The 19,874-nt window shown below is 37.6% G+C and overlaps 2 protein-coding genes across 2 annotated transcripts; one reads left to right on the forward strand and one right to left on the reverse strand.

The window, feature by feature from the left end:
- Window positions 1–405: 405 nt before the first annotated feature.
- On the forward strand, window positions 406–12,619 carry LOC118032137 (isocitrate lyase). The gene is made up of 6 exons (XM_073410503.1): window positions 406–457; window positions 796–877; window positions 969–1,048; window positions 7,944–8,083; window positions 10,686–12,288; window positions 12,376–12,619. Exons 1-6 carry the CDS (start codon window positions 406–408, stop codon window positions 12,471–12,473), a joined length of 2,055 nt encoding a protein of 684 aa, XP_073266604.1. The 3' UTR covers window positions 12,474–12,619.
- Window positions 12,620–13,198: 579 nt separating this feature from the next.
- LOC118032146 (syntaxin-132-like) lies at window positions 13,199–19,463 on the reverse strand. Its single transcript, XM_035036753.2, has 13 exons — window positions 18,059–19,463; window positions 17,207–17,320; window positions 16,959–17,015; window positions 16,263–16,311; window positions 15,837–15,925; window positions 15,663–15,736; window positions 15,496–15,538; window positions 15,362–15,422; window positions 15,208–15,233; window positions 15,044–15,121; window positions 14,415–14,495; window positions 14,267–14,332; window positions 13,199–13,392 (listed from the first exon to the last, which is right to left on the reverse strand). Exons 1-13 carry the CDS (start codon window positions 18,257–18,259, stop codon window positions 13,228–13,230), a joined length of 1,104 nt encoding a protein of 367 aa, XP_034892644.1. The 5' UTR covers window positions 18,260–19,463; the 3' UTR covers window positions 13,199–13,227.
- Between the last annotated feature and the right edge of the window lie 411 nt (window positions 19,464–19,874).

Below are 19,874 nucleotides of genomic sequence, written 5' to 3' on the forward strand. Positions count from 1 at the left end.
TAAATCTTAACTAATTTATTTTAAAAAATATTATTTAATTATTAAAATAACTTGTAATTTTAAAATAAACTTAGATTAATCTGCCGACTTGTATTAGTATAAATGATAGTCACAGTCACAAACTCCCCCACGTAGAAACGAAAAAAATCATTTAAATAATGGCTACAAGAACGAACCAACCAGCCGTTAAGTGTTCAACTACCTATCAAAGGTGGACTAGCGACACACAATTCCTTCAACTACCATTCTTCGACACCAGCGCCCATTCTTCTCCATCCATCGATGACCACCTTTCGCTGTACCTTTTTGCCTTTCTCTATTAATACTCCGCCTCTTATGTCCCTTCAATTTCACACACAGTTACCCGATAGACTCGAAAGATTTTAATTTTTTTTGCTCTTAATTATGGCTGACTCGGATCACTCCTCTAGTGATGATCTCTCTGTTGATTCTAGAGGTACTTAATTTGAATGTTTGCCCTCTTTGTCAGTTATTCATGGGTTGGTTGGTTTTGCATTTTTTTTCAACTTTAATGATTGATTTTAGAGGTACCCTTTTGAAAGTAATGGTGGTTCCCTTACACTTTCTTGATTTTAGTCGTGGGATTATTAATTAGTACATGAAAATGCTCAAATGGAGCTCTTTGTACTTTCATTTTGGGCTTATTTCTTTGTTTTCTGGCTTATTTCTGCTACAATTGTGTTTTTCTTTCTGGGTTTAATGGTTATTACAAGATTGAAAATTGTTAGTCATTTATCTTAAGATTGGATTTTTTTCTTGGGTTATAAATTGCAGATACCAGCCAAGATTCCAAGCTTGAATTCTCAGAAGACGAGGAAACTCTTATTACTAGGATGTACAATCTGGTTGGTGAGAGGTAGGCTTAAACTTCACTTCTCCCTTGTCCTTCATCTGTCTGTTTACTACAGCCATTTTAGTTTTGATTGAGAAAGTTTTGATCTTTCTAGGTGGACTTTAATTGCTGGGAGGATTCCTGGAAGAACAGCAGAGGAAATTGAGAAGTACTGGACTTCAAGATACTCTACAAGTCAGTAAATTAGGGATCTAAGTCCAAGGTCCTGTCTGATGTCCTAGAGTTGGCAAAATTTTGGCTGGTTTGTAAGAAAATCTGGTTCTACTTAGGAACTGCAGTATGGGGGTTTAGCTGTGATCAAAATATCTGTACAATGGTTTTTCAATGCGGTAATGGTAGTTAATTAATGTTTGGGAGCTAGATTGTAAGATGAAATCTGCTTGTTAATATGGTAAATTGAGAAATTTTTACATGAACCTAGGCACCCTTTTATGTGGTCTATATGTATATAATTCCAATGGTGGTGAAACGGAGCTTTCAATCCATGGAATTTGTATGAAAATCTTCAAGCACAGATGCTATCTATTCCAGGATCCATGAGACTGACCAGGATTAGTGACTTGCATAAAGATGCATCATAAACAGATCCTTAACTTTTTAACTTGGCTACCTTTTTTCTTCTGGGACATCAATTCTGGTACCATTTTGAACTCAGGGATCTGGTGCCAGACAAAATATGAACAGGGAATAGTATGATATTTATAAACTCATCCATGGTCTGCCTGCCATGCTGAGTCCTCCGGCTCCGGCTCAGGGCAGAGTAGTATAGCAGGGATCCAAGAAGCATCTTTTACCATTCAATGATTTGTGGAAATTTAGGAGCTCAATGTTTCGTGTCAATTGTCATATTCGGGAGAAGAATTTGGCTGATGCAAACAGCTGGAGACATTTCGTTATGTTAAGTCTTTTTCATCTTTTGCGGGCGGTGTCGAATTTCGTTGGTAAAATCACTTGATATTGTATTAAGTAAATGGCAATTTCAGAGTCAATTCTTGCTAATACCTGGAATGGAGGGATTAAAAGAGAGCACAAAACTCTTTTTCCTTGTAATATTTTATAGTTCAAGATCCAAATAAGGTTCCGGCAGTTTAAATTTTAAAATTTCAACAAAATACTGATCATACTCTGGTTTTTTTAAACCTGGATGGCTAGCATCTTGAAACTCAGTTTATAAAATCTGACTCGAGTTGGATTTCTAGCTGAATCAAATAAGAAATTAATCTGACAAAACCCAGTTAATCTAATAATGATTTCAGTAATTTAGTTGAACAGATTAAGCCTAATGATATGGACTTATTTCGTTTTCAGATGAGAGCTCAGACCGAAGAACTCCATCAAAACTCTGAAGCCCATTGTGGCATCGTTGAAATAATTTAGATGGTAAAGCTGCTTCCTTTTTTTTTTTCTTCTTTTTTTTGTCCGATTCGAGATAACTCTATTTTTTAAAAAGTATATTTTATGAATTTAGATAAATCAGTAAAACCTGGATTATTTCAGGTTTTTATAAAAAATATATACCCTAACTTGAACTGAGACTTGCTATACAGATTTTAATCCTTTTATCCTCTTAAGGGACAGCTGCTTCCTCTTGTTATCACATGAGATACGATTTCTTCTATGTGTAGTTTACTTAAAATCTGACTGGAAAATAAAAATTTCGGATTCTATTCATAAACATCAAACATTACAGCTGAAAAAATGGTCTTATTCAGTGACGTGAGGGTAGAGAAAAACATGTTCAACCGGATATCAAGGGGAGAGCTGTCCTTGACTTTTTTTTTTATAAAAAAAACATGTTTTTTTTTTTTTTTTCTAATGAAGAAACACATAAATGCTTAATCTGTTTGGTCAACAAATATGGAGTACAACGCTTGAAGACTTCTCAATTAAAGTGGGGGAAAAAAAACAAAGAAGGATAAAAGTCATATATTTCAATCTCACATAAACAAAATTCTAGTATAAAGTGTTGGTTTATGTTAAGTTGTTTGGTGATATCATGCTTGAAACTTGTAGAGATATATTATAAGATTTAAACTTATGATTGTTTATTTATGAAGATTTTGATACCATTTTAAATAAATATTTAACATAATACAATAAACTGTTAGGTAAAATCACAAGATATAATTTATATTATTCTTTAAAAATTTATATTTATGTTTTAATTAAGATAGTTTTAATTACTGTCTTGTAATAAAAAAAGATGGAGATAATAAGAATACATGTGATATGTCTACTTATTTTGAAATGTACAAAAAATTCATTCTAAAACTATCACTTATATTTATTTTATGTGTTTATATCTTCAACTAAATATATTTATATTTTTTTTGTATTTTTTTTTATTTGAGATAATAACCAAACACAATCTAAATAATAATAGCGAAAATCTAAATCTTCTGATCTCGAAGGGATAAGTTTTTATGTTTGATTTATCTAAGAAATTTAGTTTTTATGTAAAATAATTGGCTTGAAAATAATATTTTAATCAAGAAAAAAAAGTTATTTAATTCATCTATTTATAAATTGCATTTTCTTATATCATTTTAAGATTTTTTTATCTCATATATCTATCTTTTTTTCTCATATACTATTATGTCACTAATCGTATTATAATTCAAGTGCTAGATGTCTCAAAAGACCCTGCATTAAGTTTAATTTCCGCCTCTAGCTCATCTTCTAATTTGCCTTGATTTTTTTTTTGATAAGCAGTATAAAATTAAAGGACGAAAAATGGCGACAAAAGAGAAAGCAAACACAATAGAGAAGACTCTGATAAAACAGCAGCAGCCAAGTTCTACCCAGTATTATCCTTTCGGTCCTCAAAACAGCAAGAAACAATGCAAAGCTTGAAGACGATACCACCACTGAAGATGAAGTCAAGATTCAATGTATAATCTTCTGGAATTTCTTGAGCTAAATAGTTTCCATATCTGTAGCACAGCCTAGCCAGCGGAATTCACCAACCAAGAACAGAATCTCTAGAACCCAGTTTTTGATAAGCTTAGGAACACAAGATAACGACTGTAGTAGGCAGAAAAGAAACCAAAAGTATTATGCAGGATGTCGATTTTTGAAGAGCGAAAAAACCACAGACATAGGAAAAACATTAGTGAGTGATGAATTGCGTCGTCTAATCAGGCGAGCTACGAAACCAACGCTTCTGTCATTTTTATTAGAGGATCAATACTTGGAGGAGGAACCAACTGGGGAAACCATAAGCGCAGCATTGATATTCTGAACAGAGAGCCTGCAGCTTAACAAGAATCCAGCCTTCTGAAGTAACCACAACATCATAGCCATGCCCTTCAAGCAACGAGGAAGGCTGGAATTTCCCAAGAAGCATCCAGGCCCTGTTGGAATATTGCCAATTATGTGGCTGCCTTGTCAAAGAAGATGGCTGCCATGTGAGAGTCAAAGAAGGAGGCTTGTTGGTGGCAACCACCAACCTTGACTTTGGTAGCCACCTTTGTTGAAGAAGAGATGAGTTTGGCAGCCACCATTGATGACAAAGGAGCAAGAGGAGCTGCCATTGATGCCTATAAAAGAGGCATGATCTTAGAGAGCAAAGTGTGAGAGTTGTGAGACATGTAGAGAGAAGAAGAGAGAAAGAAAGAGAAGGGCTGACATCAGCAGCCCTGCTGCCACCAGCAGCTGCTGCCCTATGTAGCAATGAGAGATGGGAGTTGAGTGAATGTGATCCTCCTCCATGTGTTGTATTCTTTCTCTATCTCTAAATAAAATGAACCTCTCCCGTGGATGTAGGCAATTTGCCGAACCACGTTAAATATTGTGTCTCAGTGTGCTTAACCCTCCTATGAGCAAAGATCAATACATCACCGGTCGCCGGATTCCGCACATCAAATGGTATCAGAGCTTTTTGGTTTAAAGTGGTGTTTGATCTTTGCTCAAAAATGAAAGTTGTCAAAATGGTGTTTTGACCATCCCACTATGTAGAGGAGGACGATACGAAGCCACTGGTGAAAACGGCGTCAAAATCGGACGTTGGACATGGCCGCACTCTCCATCACTCTCCGGCAAGGCGTCTACCCACGCGCGCCAACGCGCCCCACGCGTCTTCTTCACCCGGATGAGTTGACCCGACCCATGTGAACAGTAGACATGAACAGTGACGTATCATGAACAGTGCCATGCAAAGGATGACGTCATCATGATGCAAGGATGACATCACATACACAGTCAGCAAGTCAATTGACTAGTCAACTAACATGTCAGCATAGCGGGACCCACCTGCCATGTCATCAGCCGCGAGCCGAGCCAAGCTGAGCCGAGTGGAGCCGAGCTGAGTTGGAGCCGAGCCGAGGGATAGGATCCAGTGTAGCGGATCCTACGTGCAACCGGATCTGAGATTGAATCTGAGTCGTTGATCAGGCCAGAATTGTTTTGATCAAATCTTAGCCGTCTGAAGTGCAATTTGGACGATTCAAGACATGTTTCCAGCTAATTTGATCATTCCGGATGCAATGGTATGGTCCGATCTTTGAGATTTGAGACCGAAAATGACAGTGGTGAATTATTAAAGAGAGATTGCCCGATCAGGAGGCATCTAAAGGTCATTATGGTGGTCGATGGAGATGAAGAAGAAGAAGGTGCACATGTTCACCCAATTATATGTGCCAAACTATGGGCCACAATAGGAGCCCTAGTTTAGACCGTCGCATAACGACAAACGGAGACACCTTAGAGAAGGTGTGAGAGCCATGAAAGGAGCCCAGTTCAGAAAGCGTGTGTTGAAGAAGTAACATGACAATTGCCCACATAAATGGCAAAGGGGGTGATTGTTGGAATATTGCCAATTATGTGGCTGCCTTGTCAAAGAAGATGGCTGCCATGTGAGAGTCAAAGAAGGAGGCTTGTTGGTGGCAACCACCAACCTTGACTTTGGTAGCCACCTTTGTTGAAGAAGAGATGAGTTTGGCAGCCACCATTGATGACAAAGGAGCAAGAGGAGCTGCCATTGATGCCTATAAAAGAGGCATGATCTTAGAGAGCAAAGTGTGAGAGTTGTGAGACATGTAGAGAGAAGAAGAGAGAAAGAAAGAGAAGGGCTGCCATCAGCAGCCCTGCTGCCACCAGCAGCTGCTGCCCTATGTAGCAATGAGAGATGGGAGTTGAGTGAATGTGATCCTCCTCCATGTGTTGTATTCTTTCTTTATCTCTAAATAAAATGAACCTCTCCCGTGGATGTAGGCAATTTGCCGAACCACGTTAAATATTGTGTCTCAGTGTGCTTAACCCTCCTATGAGCAAAGATCAATACATCACCGGTCGCCGGATTCCGCACATCAGGCCCTTCAAGCAATCTGGAATTCTATTCCTTTCCAGCCAAGACCTCATATGGAAGATCACCACCTTTCAAAAGGGAATTCCTCAGGGCAATTCACCATAGACTCAGCATGGGAGTTGCTTCGAGACACCGGACCTGCAAATACCATTCACCATTTGCTATGGTTCAAATGCCATATCCGTCGCCAATCCTTCATCCTTTGGCTTGCTTCTCAGGGGCGCCTTCGCTCTATGGATAGACTGCACATTACAGGGAGCATAACAAACACAACATGCATTCTTTGTGGACCGGAGACTGAAAACCATGACCACCTGTTATTCCGATGTTCTTACTCCGGCACAGTTTGGGGAGCCGTGACCAGCAAGTCTGAAATGCAATGGCCTAACCTCCCTTGCATCAGCTTCTCCAGTGGGCCTCCTCCAAATTTCAAACTCGTCATGAAATCACTCATCTGCTAGCTCGCCTCATCCTATCCACTACGGTGTATTTCCTATGGTATGAACAAAACAACCGCATCTTCTGCCAGCACTACCACCCTCCTCAGTACCTAAGTGAGGACATCTTCCAACTGATCCGAACTCACCTGATGAACTTTGATCACAAGTGTACCATCCCAGCTTCTATCCGAGACTCCTGGGACCTCCAAGAGCCTTAGCTTCCCGCCACTTCTCCCCCCTGTAATTTAAACTAAAGGGTTGGCTTCTCTCAAGCAGCCAGCCCTCTTAGTGTAGCTCCCTTAATCTTTCTTTTTTAATTCCTTTTCCTTTGCTGTTTTCGTTTCCTTTTTCTTGTATCCCGGGTGCATGCCTCTCGTAATATGTCTTTTTTCTTCTATTTATACAATTAATCTTTTCCAAAAAAAAAGAATTGAGAAGCCAAAATGAAGAGTTCAAGATAGAACCACGGTCTATTACATGGTTTAAGCATCCAATTAACCACATTAGCAGAGTCAGATTCTACAATAATGTTTCTTCCAAACATATCTTCTCTTGAAGAAGATAACTCAAGTGCGCTTTAACAACAGCAAGCAATTCAGCTTCATTAGAATCCTTGATTCCAGCAGGTATAGAGAATAAACCTAACACCATTCCATCATGATCTCTTAGAATTCCATTGTAATTTGCCTTTCTGAAAAGAACTTGAACATGTATGTTTGTGTCCAAAGTAAATGAGACATCAAGATAATAAAATTAAATAAACACCTGTACAGAGCTTGGTGGAGCTAGAATGTTAGAGATAGGCAAGCGAAGGCCTCAACATAAAGCATGAGAGTAGGGACAACAGGAAAGGATACAAGGCAGGAGCTCTTAAAGATGACATGAAACACAGCTATGTTAAACAATGTGATAATGTGGCCATATTTGGTCCTGATTTTCAGCCTGAACCTGACTTTCTTTGGCTCACCATACCATTTCTAGCTCACAACCCCGAAATCGCTCTTGTTCAAGCTCGTTGGAAATTCTGTAATCTTGATTACTATAACTAATTTTGACATCCTTAATTAAGCTAATCAATGAGGTCTTGTATATAATTAAGTTGATCAATTTACTTTTCTGGGGCGTGGCTGGTTTTTTGCAGTCAATTCCAATGAATGCTTGATGACAAGAATAATGCATGAGATGCCATTGGATTACCATTTCACTGTGGAGCAAGAAATGGGGTCTGCAACTTATACGTCCTTTCTTCAACATTCTTAACAAAGCCATCAAATCCTAATGTCCAATGAATCTTAATGCGAATTTGGATATATAATCGGTGTAGGTATCGCCGGCGTCTGGACAATTTCAGGAGAGAATGAAGCTGGAGGGTGGAAGAATCGAACAACGGTACTGGAGGATATGGATTTGGCTATCAGGGCTAGTCTCAAAAGTTGGAAGTTTGTTTATATTAGTGTCCTCAAGGTGACATTAAATAAAAAAAATATAAAGAAAAAGAAAAAAATCCCAGCAAAATTTGATTAATTTGACTAGGTTAGTTTGAAAATAAACCCAACTTGAGATAGACTTTATATCAATGAGTTACTATATCAACTTGTCAAGATATTTTGTGATTCAATTTTCTATAATTAAGATATTTAATGACTTCATATAGAAAATCCAGAGAGTTTGTAACTAATTTCAGATGATGTCTAATAAGTTAGTTGATCAATAATTATGATAGCAGTAAATAATGTCTAGTAAGTTAGATGATTGATAATCATGGTAGTAGCAAGTGGTGCTGATAAATTAGATGACCTGTAGTTGGTACTTGCAAAAGATTTTTTTTTTTTTTTTTTGTAAACATTAGGATTTTTTGATAATAAAGCTAGTAATTGTATAGAGAGAGAAAATGTAATGATATTTTAAAAAGATAGATCTTAAATATATGCATGCTAAAAATGTTAAGAATAAAGAGATTATAAACATTTGACTTGAAGGATTCATGATGTATTTATAGTTTATAAATTTTATTATTTTATGAAGAGGAGGAACTAGAGTGTAATTTTATCTTTGTGATATTTTGAATTATATTCTATATAAAATAATATATATTAGATAAGCATGAAATAGCATAGGTTTTATTTGATAACTATGATTTTTGTGATTCTTAAGAAGGAGATTTGGCTCGATAAAACCCTCTTTTTTCTAAGGTGGTGCAATAGACCATCAACTTCTTATAGTAATCTAAATTAGTCCCTAACAGCTATGATCATGGAATCTCATTGAAGGACAGAACCACCTCCAAAGAAATGTGAGATAAGAAGCTTCCTTTTTCTTTCTCGAAGTGCTAAAAACTCCATACCCTGCTAGAATCAATTCAGGACCAGTAAACCCTAAGTCCCCACCTCTGCACAATCTATCAGAACATTTTCAATGTCACAGACTCCAAAACAAACTCATAAAATCCCCCATCCCCAAAACACCCCATTGCCCATTGCCCATTGGACAATTTCCTCATCCTCTTCCTCAATCAATCCATGTGCAGCGTGCAAATGGGCGATTTCCTCCATCTCCCCATGTTTATGTGACGTCTTGTCCCTATCCTCCATCACATATCAAATGCAAATGGATAGTTATGGTCTGCGTACTCGCTCCAGTAATAATAATAGAGGTTAGGGTTAGCACAGCAATGGAATATTCTCGTGGTTGTCATCTTCTTTATATACAAATTAAAAATGCTTACATGGTTGTCATCTTGCAGAGCAGGAAGACACTGAATGGTAAAGACAGTCACCACCCGATCCTGCTCTCCTAGGAGCCCGTGCCCGCCCTCTACCACTTGAGCCTACACAAATTCTCTTGCATATTGCAGTGTTTTTTTACTTAAAAATATATAAAAATAATATTATTCTTAACATTAATCCAGGAGCCATTCATGCTCGTCATTATCGTGTCATTAGCTACACAAATACGTATAATATCCCCTAGGATCCAGCCAAACCTCACTTGTTGGGGAGAACTGCAATAGAGAATCATTTGAGCTATATGCGTGAGAACTTACGTGCAAGGATTAACACCATTTTAATCCAAAATCATAGATTAAATGTAGGATAAACACGCATAATATATTCTACATTTTCAATCTAAAAAAATATTATAAAGTTGGATTAGATGACTTCATAACTTATTCAATAAAGAGTTTAATTGAAAAACAGTAATTTATTTTGTTTTAAATTATTACATGGTGTTAAGTAACATTTATTGTTTTAGAAATCAAGATTAATTGGATATAGTTTATGTTTCAGACAACAAGTATGAAATCTCAAGAATGATTTTATCTAAGGAATTATATATCTCAATTTAAAATCTCAAGCTATTAATTTTAAAATTTTGGAAAAAGAGAAAGAGATCGGTCACAGACAAGACTGGAAATGGTGACATCATATGAAGATTGTAAGACGATATGGTGGCAGTGTCTAGTTGAGAAAGATTGCCATCACCATACGTGCTCTTGCAGATGCAGCTCCAAGGGACAAGTTACACTCATAATGCAAAAAGATAAACAAGATTAAATGAAAAATATAAATAATTATTTCATATCTCTGGCTAGCTAGTCCTTTAATTAAATATATTTTCTTCAGCAAAGATAATCATAAGTATGTGAACACCCTTTTGTTATAAATTGAGGAGGTTGGAGAAGCCTTTTGCATGAACTTCTCTTAGTTGTTTTTACACTCAATACGAAGGAAAAGGAGTATTGTTTTCTAGAAAAAGAGTTCCAGCAATGGCCCCATCTTACTCGGTGCCTTCAATGGTGAGAGCCTTAACAACACCTTTTTTTTTTGTGTGCAAGTATTCATGTACTCTGTAGATGATATTCAAGACAATATTTCTCTTTCTTGCTCAACATGCTAAAAAATGCTTTAGAGAAGCTCAAATCCATCATAGTATGAACTATGTGCACCAATTTTCCTTCACAAAATTATTAGGATAAATAGAGAAAATGTTTTGGGTGTTTTTTTTTTAGTAATTAAATAATCAGAAAATCTTTACAATGCGTGATTATATTGCAATTTGTAAGCAGATAATGGAGGAAGAAAGGAGGTTTGAAGCCGAAGTTGCAGAGGTGCAAGCATGGTGGAACTCGGAGAGGTTCAAACTAACCCGCAGACCATACTCAGCAAGAGATGTTGTGGCTTTAAGAGGCAACCTAAAGCAAAGCTATGGCTCGAATGATATGGCCAAGAAGCTGTGGAGAACTCTCAAGACTCACCAAGCCAATGGCACTGCCTCTAGGACTTTTGGTTCCCTTGACCCTGTCCAAGTGGCCATGATGGCTAGGCACTTGGACAGCATTTATGTTTCTGGTTGGCAGTGCTCCTCTACACACACCAGTACCAATGAACCAGGTCCTGACCTTGCTGATTACCCGTATGACACAGTCCCTAACAAGGTAGAACATCTGTTTTTTGCACAACAATATCATGACAGGAAGCAAAGAGAAGCAAGAATGAACATGAGCCGTGAGGAGAGGGCTAGGACCCCATATGTTGATTACTTGAAGCCAATAATAGCTGATGGGGATACTGGTTTTGGAGGCACTACAGCAACTGTTAAGCTCTGCAAGCTCTTTGTGGAGCGTGGTGCTGCTGGTGTCCATATTGAGGATCAGTCCTCTGTGACCAAAAAATGTGGTCATATGGCTGGTAAGGTGCTTGTTGCTATTAGTGAGCACATTAACAGGCTTGTCGCTGCAAGGCTGCAATTTGATGTTATGGGGGTGGAGACAGTGTTGGTGGCTAGGACTGATGCAGAAGCAGCTAGTTTGATCCAAACCAATGTGGACGCTAGAGATCACCAGTTCATTTTGGGTGCCACTAATCCAAATCTTAGAGGGAAAAATTTGGCCAATCTTCTGTCAGAAGCAATGGCTGCTGGTAAAACTGGAGTTGAACTTCAAGCCCTTGAGGACAATTGGCTTGCAACGGCAAAACTCAAGACATTCTCTGATTGCGTTACAGACGCAATCAAGAGTATGAATATTGGAGAGTATGAGAAGGAGAGGAGATTGAATGAATGGATGAACCATTCTAGCTATGATAAGTGCCTGTCCCATGAACAAGGCCGAGAGATTGCTGAAAGATTGGGTCTTAACAATCTTTTCTGGGACTGGGACTTGCCTAGGACCAGAGAAGGGTTCTATAGGTTTAGAGGGTCTGTGGAAGCGGCTGTTGTTCGTGGCAGGGCTTTCGCTCCACATGCTGATCTTATTTGGATGGAGTCTGCGAGCCCAGATTTGGCTGAGTGCACCAAGTTTGCAGAAGGATTGAAGTCAATGCATCCTGAGATCATGTTGGCCTATAATCTTTCCCCATCTTTCAACTGGGATGCGTCTGGTATGACCGATGAACAAATGAGAGATTTCATTCCCAGGATTGCTAAGTTGGGTTACTGCTGGCAGTTCATTACACTGGCAGGTTTCCATGCAGATGCACTGGTCACCGATACTTTTGCAAGAGATTATGCTAAGAGGGGAATGTTGGCCTATGTAGAGAGGATCCAGAGGGAGGAGAGGAAAAATGGAGTTGACACTCTTGCACATCAGAAATGGTCCGGTGCAAATTACTACGATCGGTATCTGAAGACTGTCCAAGGAGGCATTTCCTCCACTGCTGCCATGGGCAAAGGTAAGGGATACGCATATTTTTTGTACATTGAAGAAGAGTTTAAGTGGAAACAACTTGAAATTCTTGAATTCTAATACTGTTTTACAGGAGTGACCGAGGAGCAATTCAAAGAGACATGGACTAGGCCAGGAGCCATGGACATGGGGGGTGCAGGAACTGAGGTGGTTGCTAAGTCAAGGATTTAACAGAGGAGCTGCTTTTGAGTATGGTTAAAGGGTCATTTGGAATATTAACCAGTTCCTATATTCTGGAACTGGAAGTGAATAATTTGCGGAAATAATTTCCGTATGCTATAAGGCCATTCTTGGCTACTTTTTTTTCCCCAGCCACATTGTGCTTGTTATTACTTGTTCTAGCTCTCTCTAAAAAGCCTTCGTCAAAATTGGAGCTCGCATATGTTTACTGTAATTCAGTTTCTTCGTATGTTTGCAATATTATATCATGTTTCTGCTTTACTGTCCGCCATTGTTAAATCACACTCCGGCTAGTTCCTGAAACTCACTAGCATTTAACGCATGGTTACTTGAGTATTACTAATCAAAAAACTAAAAATCTCCGCAGGAAACATAGAAAGAGGGTTTTTTTGGGTCCTAAAGGCACTCAGGAAACATTTGAACTAATTGTTATATCATGCATTAGTTGGTTTCTTAGCAAACTTATCTGGAGAGGAACAGTAAACATCAAACTTCAGCATTCTCTATTGTTGCACAGGTTTTCCTGAAACCAAGGCTGTCATTTGAATCGAAAAACATCACCATTCCAAGATTGCCAAGTTGTACAACATGGAATCTTGGATTAATAATTCTTTATTCCAAAATCAGAATGCACTGATCTGGCCGTGTGACAGATTTTCCGTGCTGTATCTGATAAATAAGTCAAGGGAGAACTAGAACTATATGCACACTGTAAAAGATCAGTCAACGTACTTTCCTGTGTGGATTAATTCTTCTTCCAAGGTTTCAAAATAGAAAGGACTATGATAATTGCAATGATCAAGACCAAAATAATGGCAATCATCATGCATTTCCTTGACTTCTTTTGCAAGTTCCTTGCAGTTCTAAGAGCATCTGTACCATTATGAACATGGTCCACTGCATTTGTCACCTGTAACCAAAATATTGAAGGCAAAACATATTGATGAGAAATGTTAACTGTAAGATTGTAGTTCTTGGAGATGGCCGGTCTAATTTTTGTGACACATGAAACAGGAATCCCACCAAAAGTTGTTCAAAAATAGTGAAATTGAGTTTCTCGATCCTAAGTCATGATACAGTATCATATAAAACTTTATGCTTATGTTGCATGGACAATCGAAATGTTAGTTGCACGTACAGTTACCAACAAAAACAGTGGTGCATTTCAATAATGAAATAATGAAATGACGAATGCATATGCAAAGTGATGGCGGATTGTATTACTCCAGAAACCCTAATTAGCAGAACGAAATGGGTTAGATTTGTTTAGATGACATCGAACAAGAACAAATCTGAAATAAATTTTGGGTTCTTGATCAGAACCACAACCAACATCAAAAAGTTTGGATGAAATTAAATTGACCCAAGTGTCATGACTTTCGACCATTGATTTGATCCAATTTCCACTCTCACGGGCCAGATTCATTATAAAGTGTTGTTGCGAAAAGGCATTAGATTAGGGTAGTCAGGTCAGGTAGACATGGGGAATGAAGCTAGAACCAAAAAGAATAACTTCTAAAACAACAGTTAGTCAACTATAATGGCTACTACAAGTAAAAGTATTATAATGGCAATGCACATCCATTCTCGAGAATTCTTCTGAAGTTTCTTTGCAGTTTGAAATGCAGTTGTCCCTGACTGGGACATGAGTGACTGCATTTGCAACCTGAGCAACATTTTCATTAGTGCAACGCCAAGAAACACACGATCTTGTCATAAAGCTAGCAACTCCCACATACACATGATAAGTTGGAAAAGGATGTGATCTATGAGTAGGAACAAACCTGATTTTCGATGTTATCTAGGATCTCTCCTTGAGCGTCGACTAGAACAGCCAAATCACCAAAAATCTGACAAAATTATAATCGTATTAGCAAGCTTGCTTTCAACAGCTAGCATGAGTACTGTATCCAGGTCTAGCAGCAGATATACCTCTTTCAGTTCTAGAAGCTTTTTCTCAATTTCTTTTACTGCATCGTGTCTCTCCTGGATTTCTTCCAAGGTGTTTAGCACCTGCAGCCATGTCTCAAAATTAAAACTTTACAGAACGGCTCGGTCAAACACTGGTTTTAAAGCAATCAATTAGAAGAAGAAACTCTTTCATTCTTGAGCTGACGAATTGTAACTTCAAAAACTAAAATTGAAAGAACCGGTATCTAGAACCGGTGAAAAATGACATGATATTCCTATAGTTTCTGTTGTCTCAGTAGGAACTGTTTGATCTTTTCTCCTGTTGTCAAATTAACGAGTTCAGTGTTATGGCACCATTGTTGAAGCTGTATGAATTCTTTTCTAATCACAAAAGCTTCAAGAGGCTCTACCTAACATCAACTCAACAGTGAACTTTAAGATACTCAAATTCAAAATGAGAACGGCATAGTACTCCCATGTACCAAAATATACACTCCTAAGAAATCCAAAGAATCTGTTTATCCAACAAATATCATATCCAAAACTATTCAAATGTAGCAAAATTTATGCTCTTGTATGTGAATTTTCTAAAACTGAAAAAGCTTGCGGTATTTTACGCAGAGTGGTGTTGGATGTCAGGAAAGGCATACCTCCCCTCGGCCCTGTTCTTGAATTGCCCTCTGAAAGGTTTGCTCACTGTTTCCAGTTTCGATCAGGTGGTCAATTGTCTAACATGATCAATCAGAGTTGAAAAATTATAAAAACCTCCATATCCCCACATACCATAATTTCTAGTTCTAAAGCTCACGCTCACCTTTTGGTCTGGTCTGGTTCCCGTGACTGCTCAATCGTAGACAACAAAAGATGAATCCACCGTTTTAAAATGAACAACATACTTAAAGTATTAGATCATCATTATACACTCTATATCCTTATTGTCACTTCAGTGTTTTTTGTCGTATACAAACCTGTAATAACCCTTCTCTCCACAAGCTCACGATATTCATCTTGAATCTTTTGTCTTAGGGTCTGCAGAAAAATACAAAAATGAGAAACTGTACATAAACAACGACAAAGTAACCTGCTCGAGATGTAGATCTACCTGGAACTCTGTCATTAGATCCCTGAACCTCTTGGTTATGGCACTGGAATAAATTAAGATGGGAAAATAATTAAAGGTAAATACCTTGTGCACATATAGACATGAGGAATACATATATATGATTTCATTCTAAATCAAGAAAGTCTAGCTCTTCGTTGGAAACACACTTTGTAACATTCATCCTTGCTCTGTCAACACCAGTTCCCTTTTCACATCCAGGTTTCTGTCGACTGTCTAAGTTCTAAAACAGACAGGAAAGAGAGGAAATCAGCCTAGAAAAATGCCTGGCTATTCTTAACAGGAATGAAGAGGGATCTAGTCAAGTAAAAGTGAAGGATTACATCTTTGTTTATTGCTATTATTCTTTCTTTGACATTACGTGCAATTTTACCCACTTCATCAACATCTTTTTCCATCCGCTTCTTGATAGCTGCAAAGGTTTAACAACATTCTTAGAACGCTACAAGCAAAAGGAGAAATCTCGGAAACTTAGTCAATAGCCTAAGGTGACAAAACAACGAAGAAACAGCTATAAAAGTTCCTGCACCATGTTTCATTAAGTTATCTAAATTTGTAATCAAATTAAGCAGCCAACTAAATCTAATTTCAATCTAGTCACACGGCCAGCAATGAGCTAACACCAAGTTTCTTCACTGATCACAAACAGCCAAGTGATAGACTCGCCGTCTACATGTCATGGACTTGGAATGTTGAAATTCAAAGTTCAAGTGTTCTAACACAACTAAAGCATCTAGACAAAGAGTCACCTTTCATTGCAGATGCTTTTGTTACAGATTTTGAATCTTCATTAGCTTCCTGCACAAAAGTTGACATTAGAATGTTACATAAGAGGAATGCAACTAGTATCAATTTGTCTTCGTTCTCTGACTCTGACAAGTGAAATCATGACTAGAAGATCAGCTACACTGTGCCCAAGATCACCTTCTAGATTTTGAACCCTTAACCAAACTGATCCTTTCTGCAGTTTGGACTCGAGACAAACTTTTCCGAACAAAGTCAAGCCAGATGAGACCACAGTCCACCAGAATTCATATGTTATCTAAGAGAAGAAAAAAAAAGGTATTCTTGGAATTCTTGTAATCTAGTTAAACACAACTGAAAATTGCCATCCATACAGCTGCAATGCCAAGTTGAATTGAAATGCACATCAGTCGAGTCCCCTTCTTCTGATTATTGTATCAACTCAAATAGAATGGTGAAACAACATACCCATAGTGGAATCCACTCATAAATCATGAAAAAGAAAAAGCAAATACCCCATCTTCTACACAAAAATAGAGATAGGAGACACCATAAAATTATCTGACTATGCCGCTTCACTACAGTAGAACCACAGCACATAAATCTACCTGCCGCGAGCCAACGTGATTAATCATCTAACATTCCAGGAAATTGCTTATAAAAACCTGACTTCATATTATAAAGGAAGGATGGTTTCCTACCTTCAGATTCTTTAGCAGCCCATTAATCTTATCAAGCTGCTTCCCAACCTCTTGTATCTAAGAGCAAAACAATGAGTCCAGGAAGCAATTAGGAAAATGTAAACTAAAAGCAAAATTTTAAAAACAAAAATAGAACAAGAACAAGAAGATGAACAATGCAATGTGTATAAAGAAATGCACAATTCCTACATGACTTGTTTCCATGGAATTTGGAACCTCAAATGACAATAAACAATGGTGTCAAATACCTTCTTATTGAAAGCTTCCATTCCCATATCAGGGTTGCTCCTTGAACCCCGTATCCCCATTTCAATATCACCATCGATAGGATGGTGGCCTTCGGAATCACCAATAAACGAACTCTGGAAAGAAAACACAGGCAACACAAAATATTTCTCATTTCAATAGGAGGTGGAAGAACAACACGCTGGTATCAGCTTTCAATGAACAATCAATTCATAGTGGAAAAATTCAACAGAAGTCCAACGTTACTCAAAGATATATTATTGCAGGGTAAAAAGTGCTCAAGAAAGTTTTGGTACTGAAGAATTGGAAAGTCCAACCCAAAAATTTCATAACTGGGTTAACAAAGGTTCAGTTTTGTGATGAAAGGGAACAAAAAGATGACAACTTTTATAGAGTTAAGAAAATTTCCACTGAATTTTCAGTTTCTTTTTCCTCTGTTTTCTCACAACCAAACTAAGAGATGATCAAATTCGTTTCTTGAGATCATCTGGATCACTGAATTTAGAAACAAAAACCACAGAAATCATTCACGGGTATCCCTGGAAAGGTCCAAATTCAAATAAAATCCACTAAAAGAAGGAATCAAACTTTAAGTGCTATTCATGACCATGTCTCAGTCTATGATCATTAACAAAGCCAACTTCACACTAAAAGCAACGCTAAACCTGCTCCTAGCCAATCCATCACTACAAACCCAGATAGACTCAAACCTCAAAAAACACATCAAAATCAAGTAAAACGTTGCTAAAGATCTCAATTCACTACCATCTCCAATCCCATATACACGGATCACAAAAATTAAATTACAAAGGAACAAAACACAAAAGTTATATATATAAAGAAACAAAGTTTACCGTGAGTAAGTCATTCATCTTGATCAAATCACAAGAAGAGAAGGACCAAGAGACCAAATGTTGTTGAAAAGGTGATGTCTTGTTGAAAAGAAAAGCAAAAACGGCAGAAGAATGTGGAAACAATGTTATGGTAGTGATTTTTAATGTTTTTCGAGTGTGTAACGTTTGTTGGTCGGCAAGAATGTCTTTGTTATTACACATGCACACATCGAGACCACCTAAGACGTTACAAACAAAAACTTGTTATTGCCACCTTGCAGTAATCTTCTACTATTATAAAATCCAATGCTTCTCTTGTTCTCGATTTAAAAAATAAAATAAGAAGAAACTCTTAACTAAATAATGGTCAAATCCTGTGCAAGTCTACACTAAAGTTTGTCTTCTTTACCAAAATATTTCATTGCTTTGGCAAGAAATATCTGCAAAGACAGAATGACCCACCCCAGATGGTAACAGTGAAGGGTTCTTGACTAGAACATACTGTGAGTATAATTTGTTCGTGTCATGCTTTGATTGAAAGCTACCTGCAGAATCATCTAAAATACAGCAGATTTCTGCGGCGATGAGAATTCTTTGGTCAGATTCAACCTCGGTGCTCTAATTCAATCCACTATAACCACTGTTTTATTTGCAAAAAAAAAAAAGTTTCATCTTGCGGTGTTTAAAGCATTCCTATTGAGTTTTCTTAAGCTTTTCTGCGATAGTTGTTCAGCGATGCCAAGGCACTTCAAAATTCTATGGTGAAAAAACAGGTTTTTCTTCAAGAGTGAAGTTTAGCAGACCGCAAGATTGAGCCATCGAATTCAGCCCCTGGGAATTTTGAAGTGGTGGGAGAGAACTAGTTGCTTTTAAAGCAGATTTATGCCCACACAACCCAACTATTGTCCTGTCAGAGGAAAGTAGGAATAGTGAATCGTGTAGTTCTCTGAAAATATATCCACAGCTAGAAGGAGGGAATTTATGGGAAGATCGATCTTTGAGTAATTTTGCTTCTGAAAACCAACAAGAAGAACACCAATACTATTTACTGTAAGGTGAAAGGTGGTCTACCCATGGATCGGCCAGTTCCTATTTGGAAGTTTTCAGCTTCTTATCTGCCACTATTTCTTCCCCTGCTAATAGTTTAGCCCGTTGTTTGTATTACTATGGGCCTGAAATACAAGGAGATTTTACTCATTGATGTTAATTAGGAGACCTGTGGACTTTTGTTGCTTTGCATGAAGATTTTGTACTATTAGGGTTTATGTTACATGAATTTGACCGTGCAATTACGACCTTATAATGCAATTGCATTCTCTGCTTCAATTGTGGTTTTTGTTTTTGTAATCCTACTTCATCCACTAGGTTAGTTTGATTGTTTCTTTGCGCCTACTTTTGGCGTAGCAACAATTTTTTTAATTCATCTTTGTTTTCTAAGGATTTCATAACACTGAACCTATTTTTGTCGTGAAGTGATTTCCGAACCAATGACTGGCGTCTAAGTAAGAACCTATTTTTTTCGTGAAGTGATTTCCGAACCAATGAGCTTTGAATGAACACTCAAATTGCAACTTGTAGATCCTTCAAGCCAAAAGTGCTCTCATATATATAATTTCAAATTCAAACGACCAACAAAAGGTCAAAGTTCAAGGAAAAAATGGGCTAAGAACTCAATTCAATAGAATCATCAATGCCAACCACACTCTCACACACACAAAAGACAGAAACTGAAGGAAACAAACACGACAATTGCCAAAAAAACAATCCAAAACTTACCTGGAAGAAGGAGACTGTTTGTTGAAAAATATGATGTCTTCAAGAGGAAACAGAAAGCAAA

The sequence above is a fragment of the Populus alba genome, chromosome 7 (assembly GCF_005239225.2).
Source record: "Populus alba chromosome 7, ASM523922v2, whole genome shotgun sequence".
In the NCBI taxonomy this organism is placed as follows: domain Eukaryota; kingdom Viridiplantae; phylum Streptophyta; class Magnoliopsida; order Malpighiales; family Salicaceae; genus Populus; species Populus alba.

What these genes read in the sequence shown, in the direction of transcription:
- LOC118032137 (XM_073410503.1), top strand. Translation starts at nt 406, where the DNA reads ATGGCTGACTCGGATCACTCCTCTAGTGATGATCTCTCTGTTGATTCT. An exon ending in TACAATCTGGTTGGTGAGAG is followed by an intron (nt 878 to 968) that starts GTAGGCTTAAAC and finishes TGATCTTTCTAG; the next exon opens with GTGGACTTTAATTGCTGGGA. An exon ending in TTTATATTAGTGTCCTCAAG is followed by an intron (nt 8,084 to 10,685) that starts GTGACATTAAAT and finishes ATTTGTAAGCAG; the next exon opens with ATAATGGAGGAAGAAAGGAG.
- LOC118032146 (XM_035036753.2), bottom strand. Translation starts at nt 18,259, where the DNA reads ATGTGTAATAACAAAGACATTCTTGCCGACCAACAAACGTTACACACT. An exon ending in AAAAGCATCTGCAATGAAAG is followed by an intron (nt 15,926 to 16,262) that starts GTGACTCTTTGT and finishes AAACCTTTGCAG; the next exon opens with CTATCAAGAAGCGGATGGAA. An exon ending in GAACCAGACCAGACCAAAAG is followed by an intron (nt 15,122 to 15,207) that starts GTGAGCGTGAGC and finishes TGATCATGTTAG; the next exon opens with ACAATTGACCACCTGATCGA.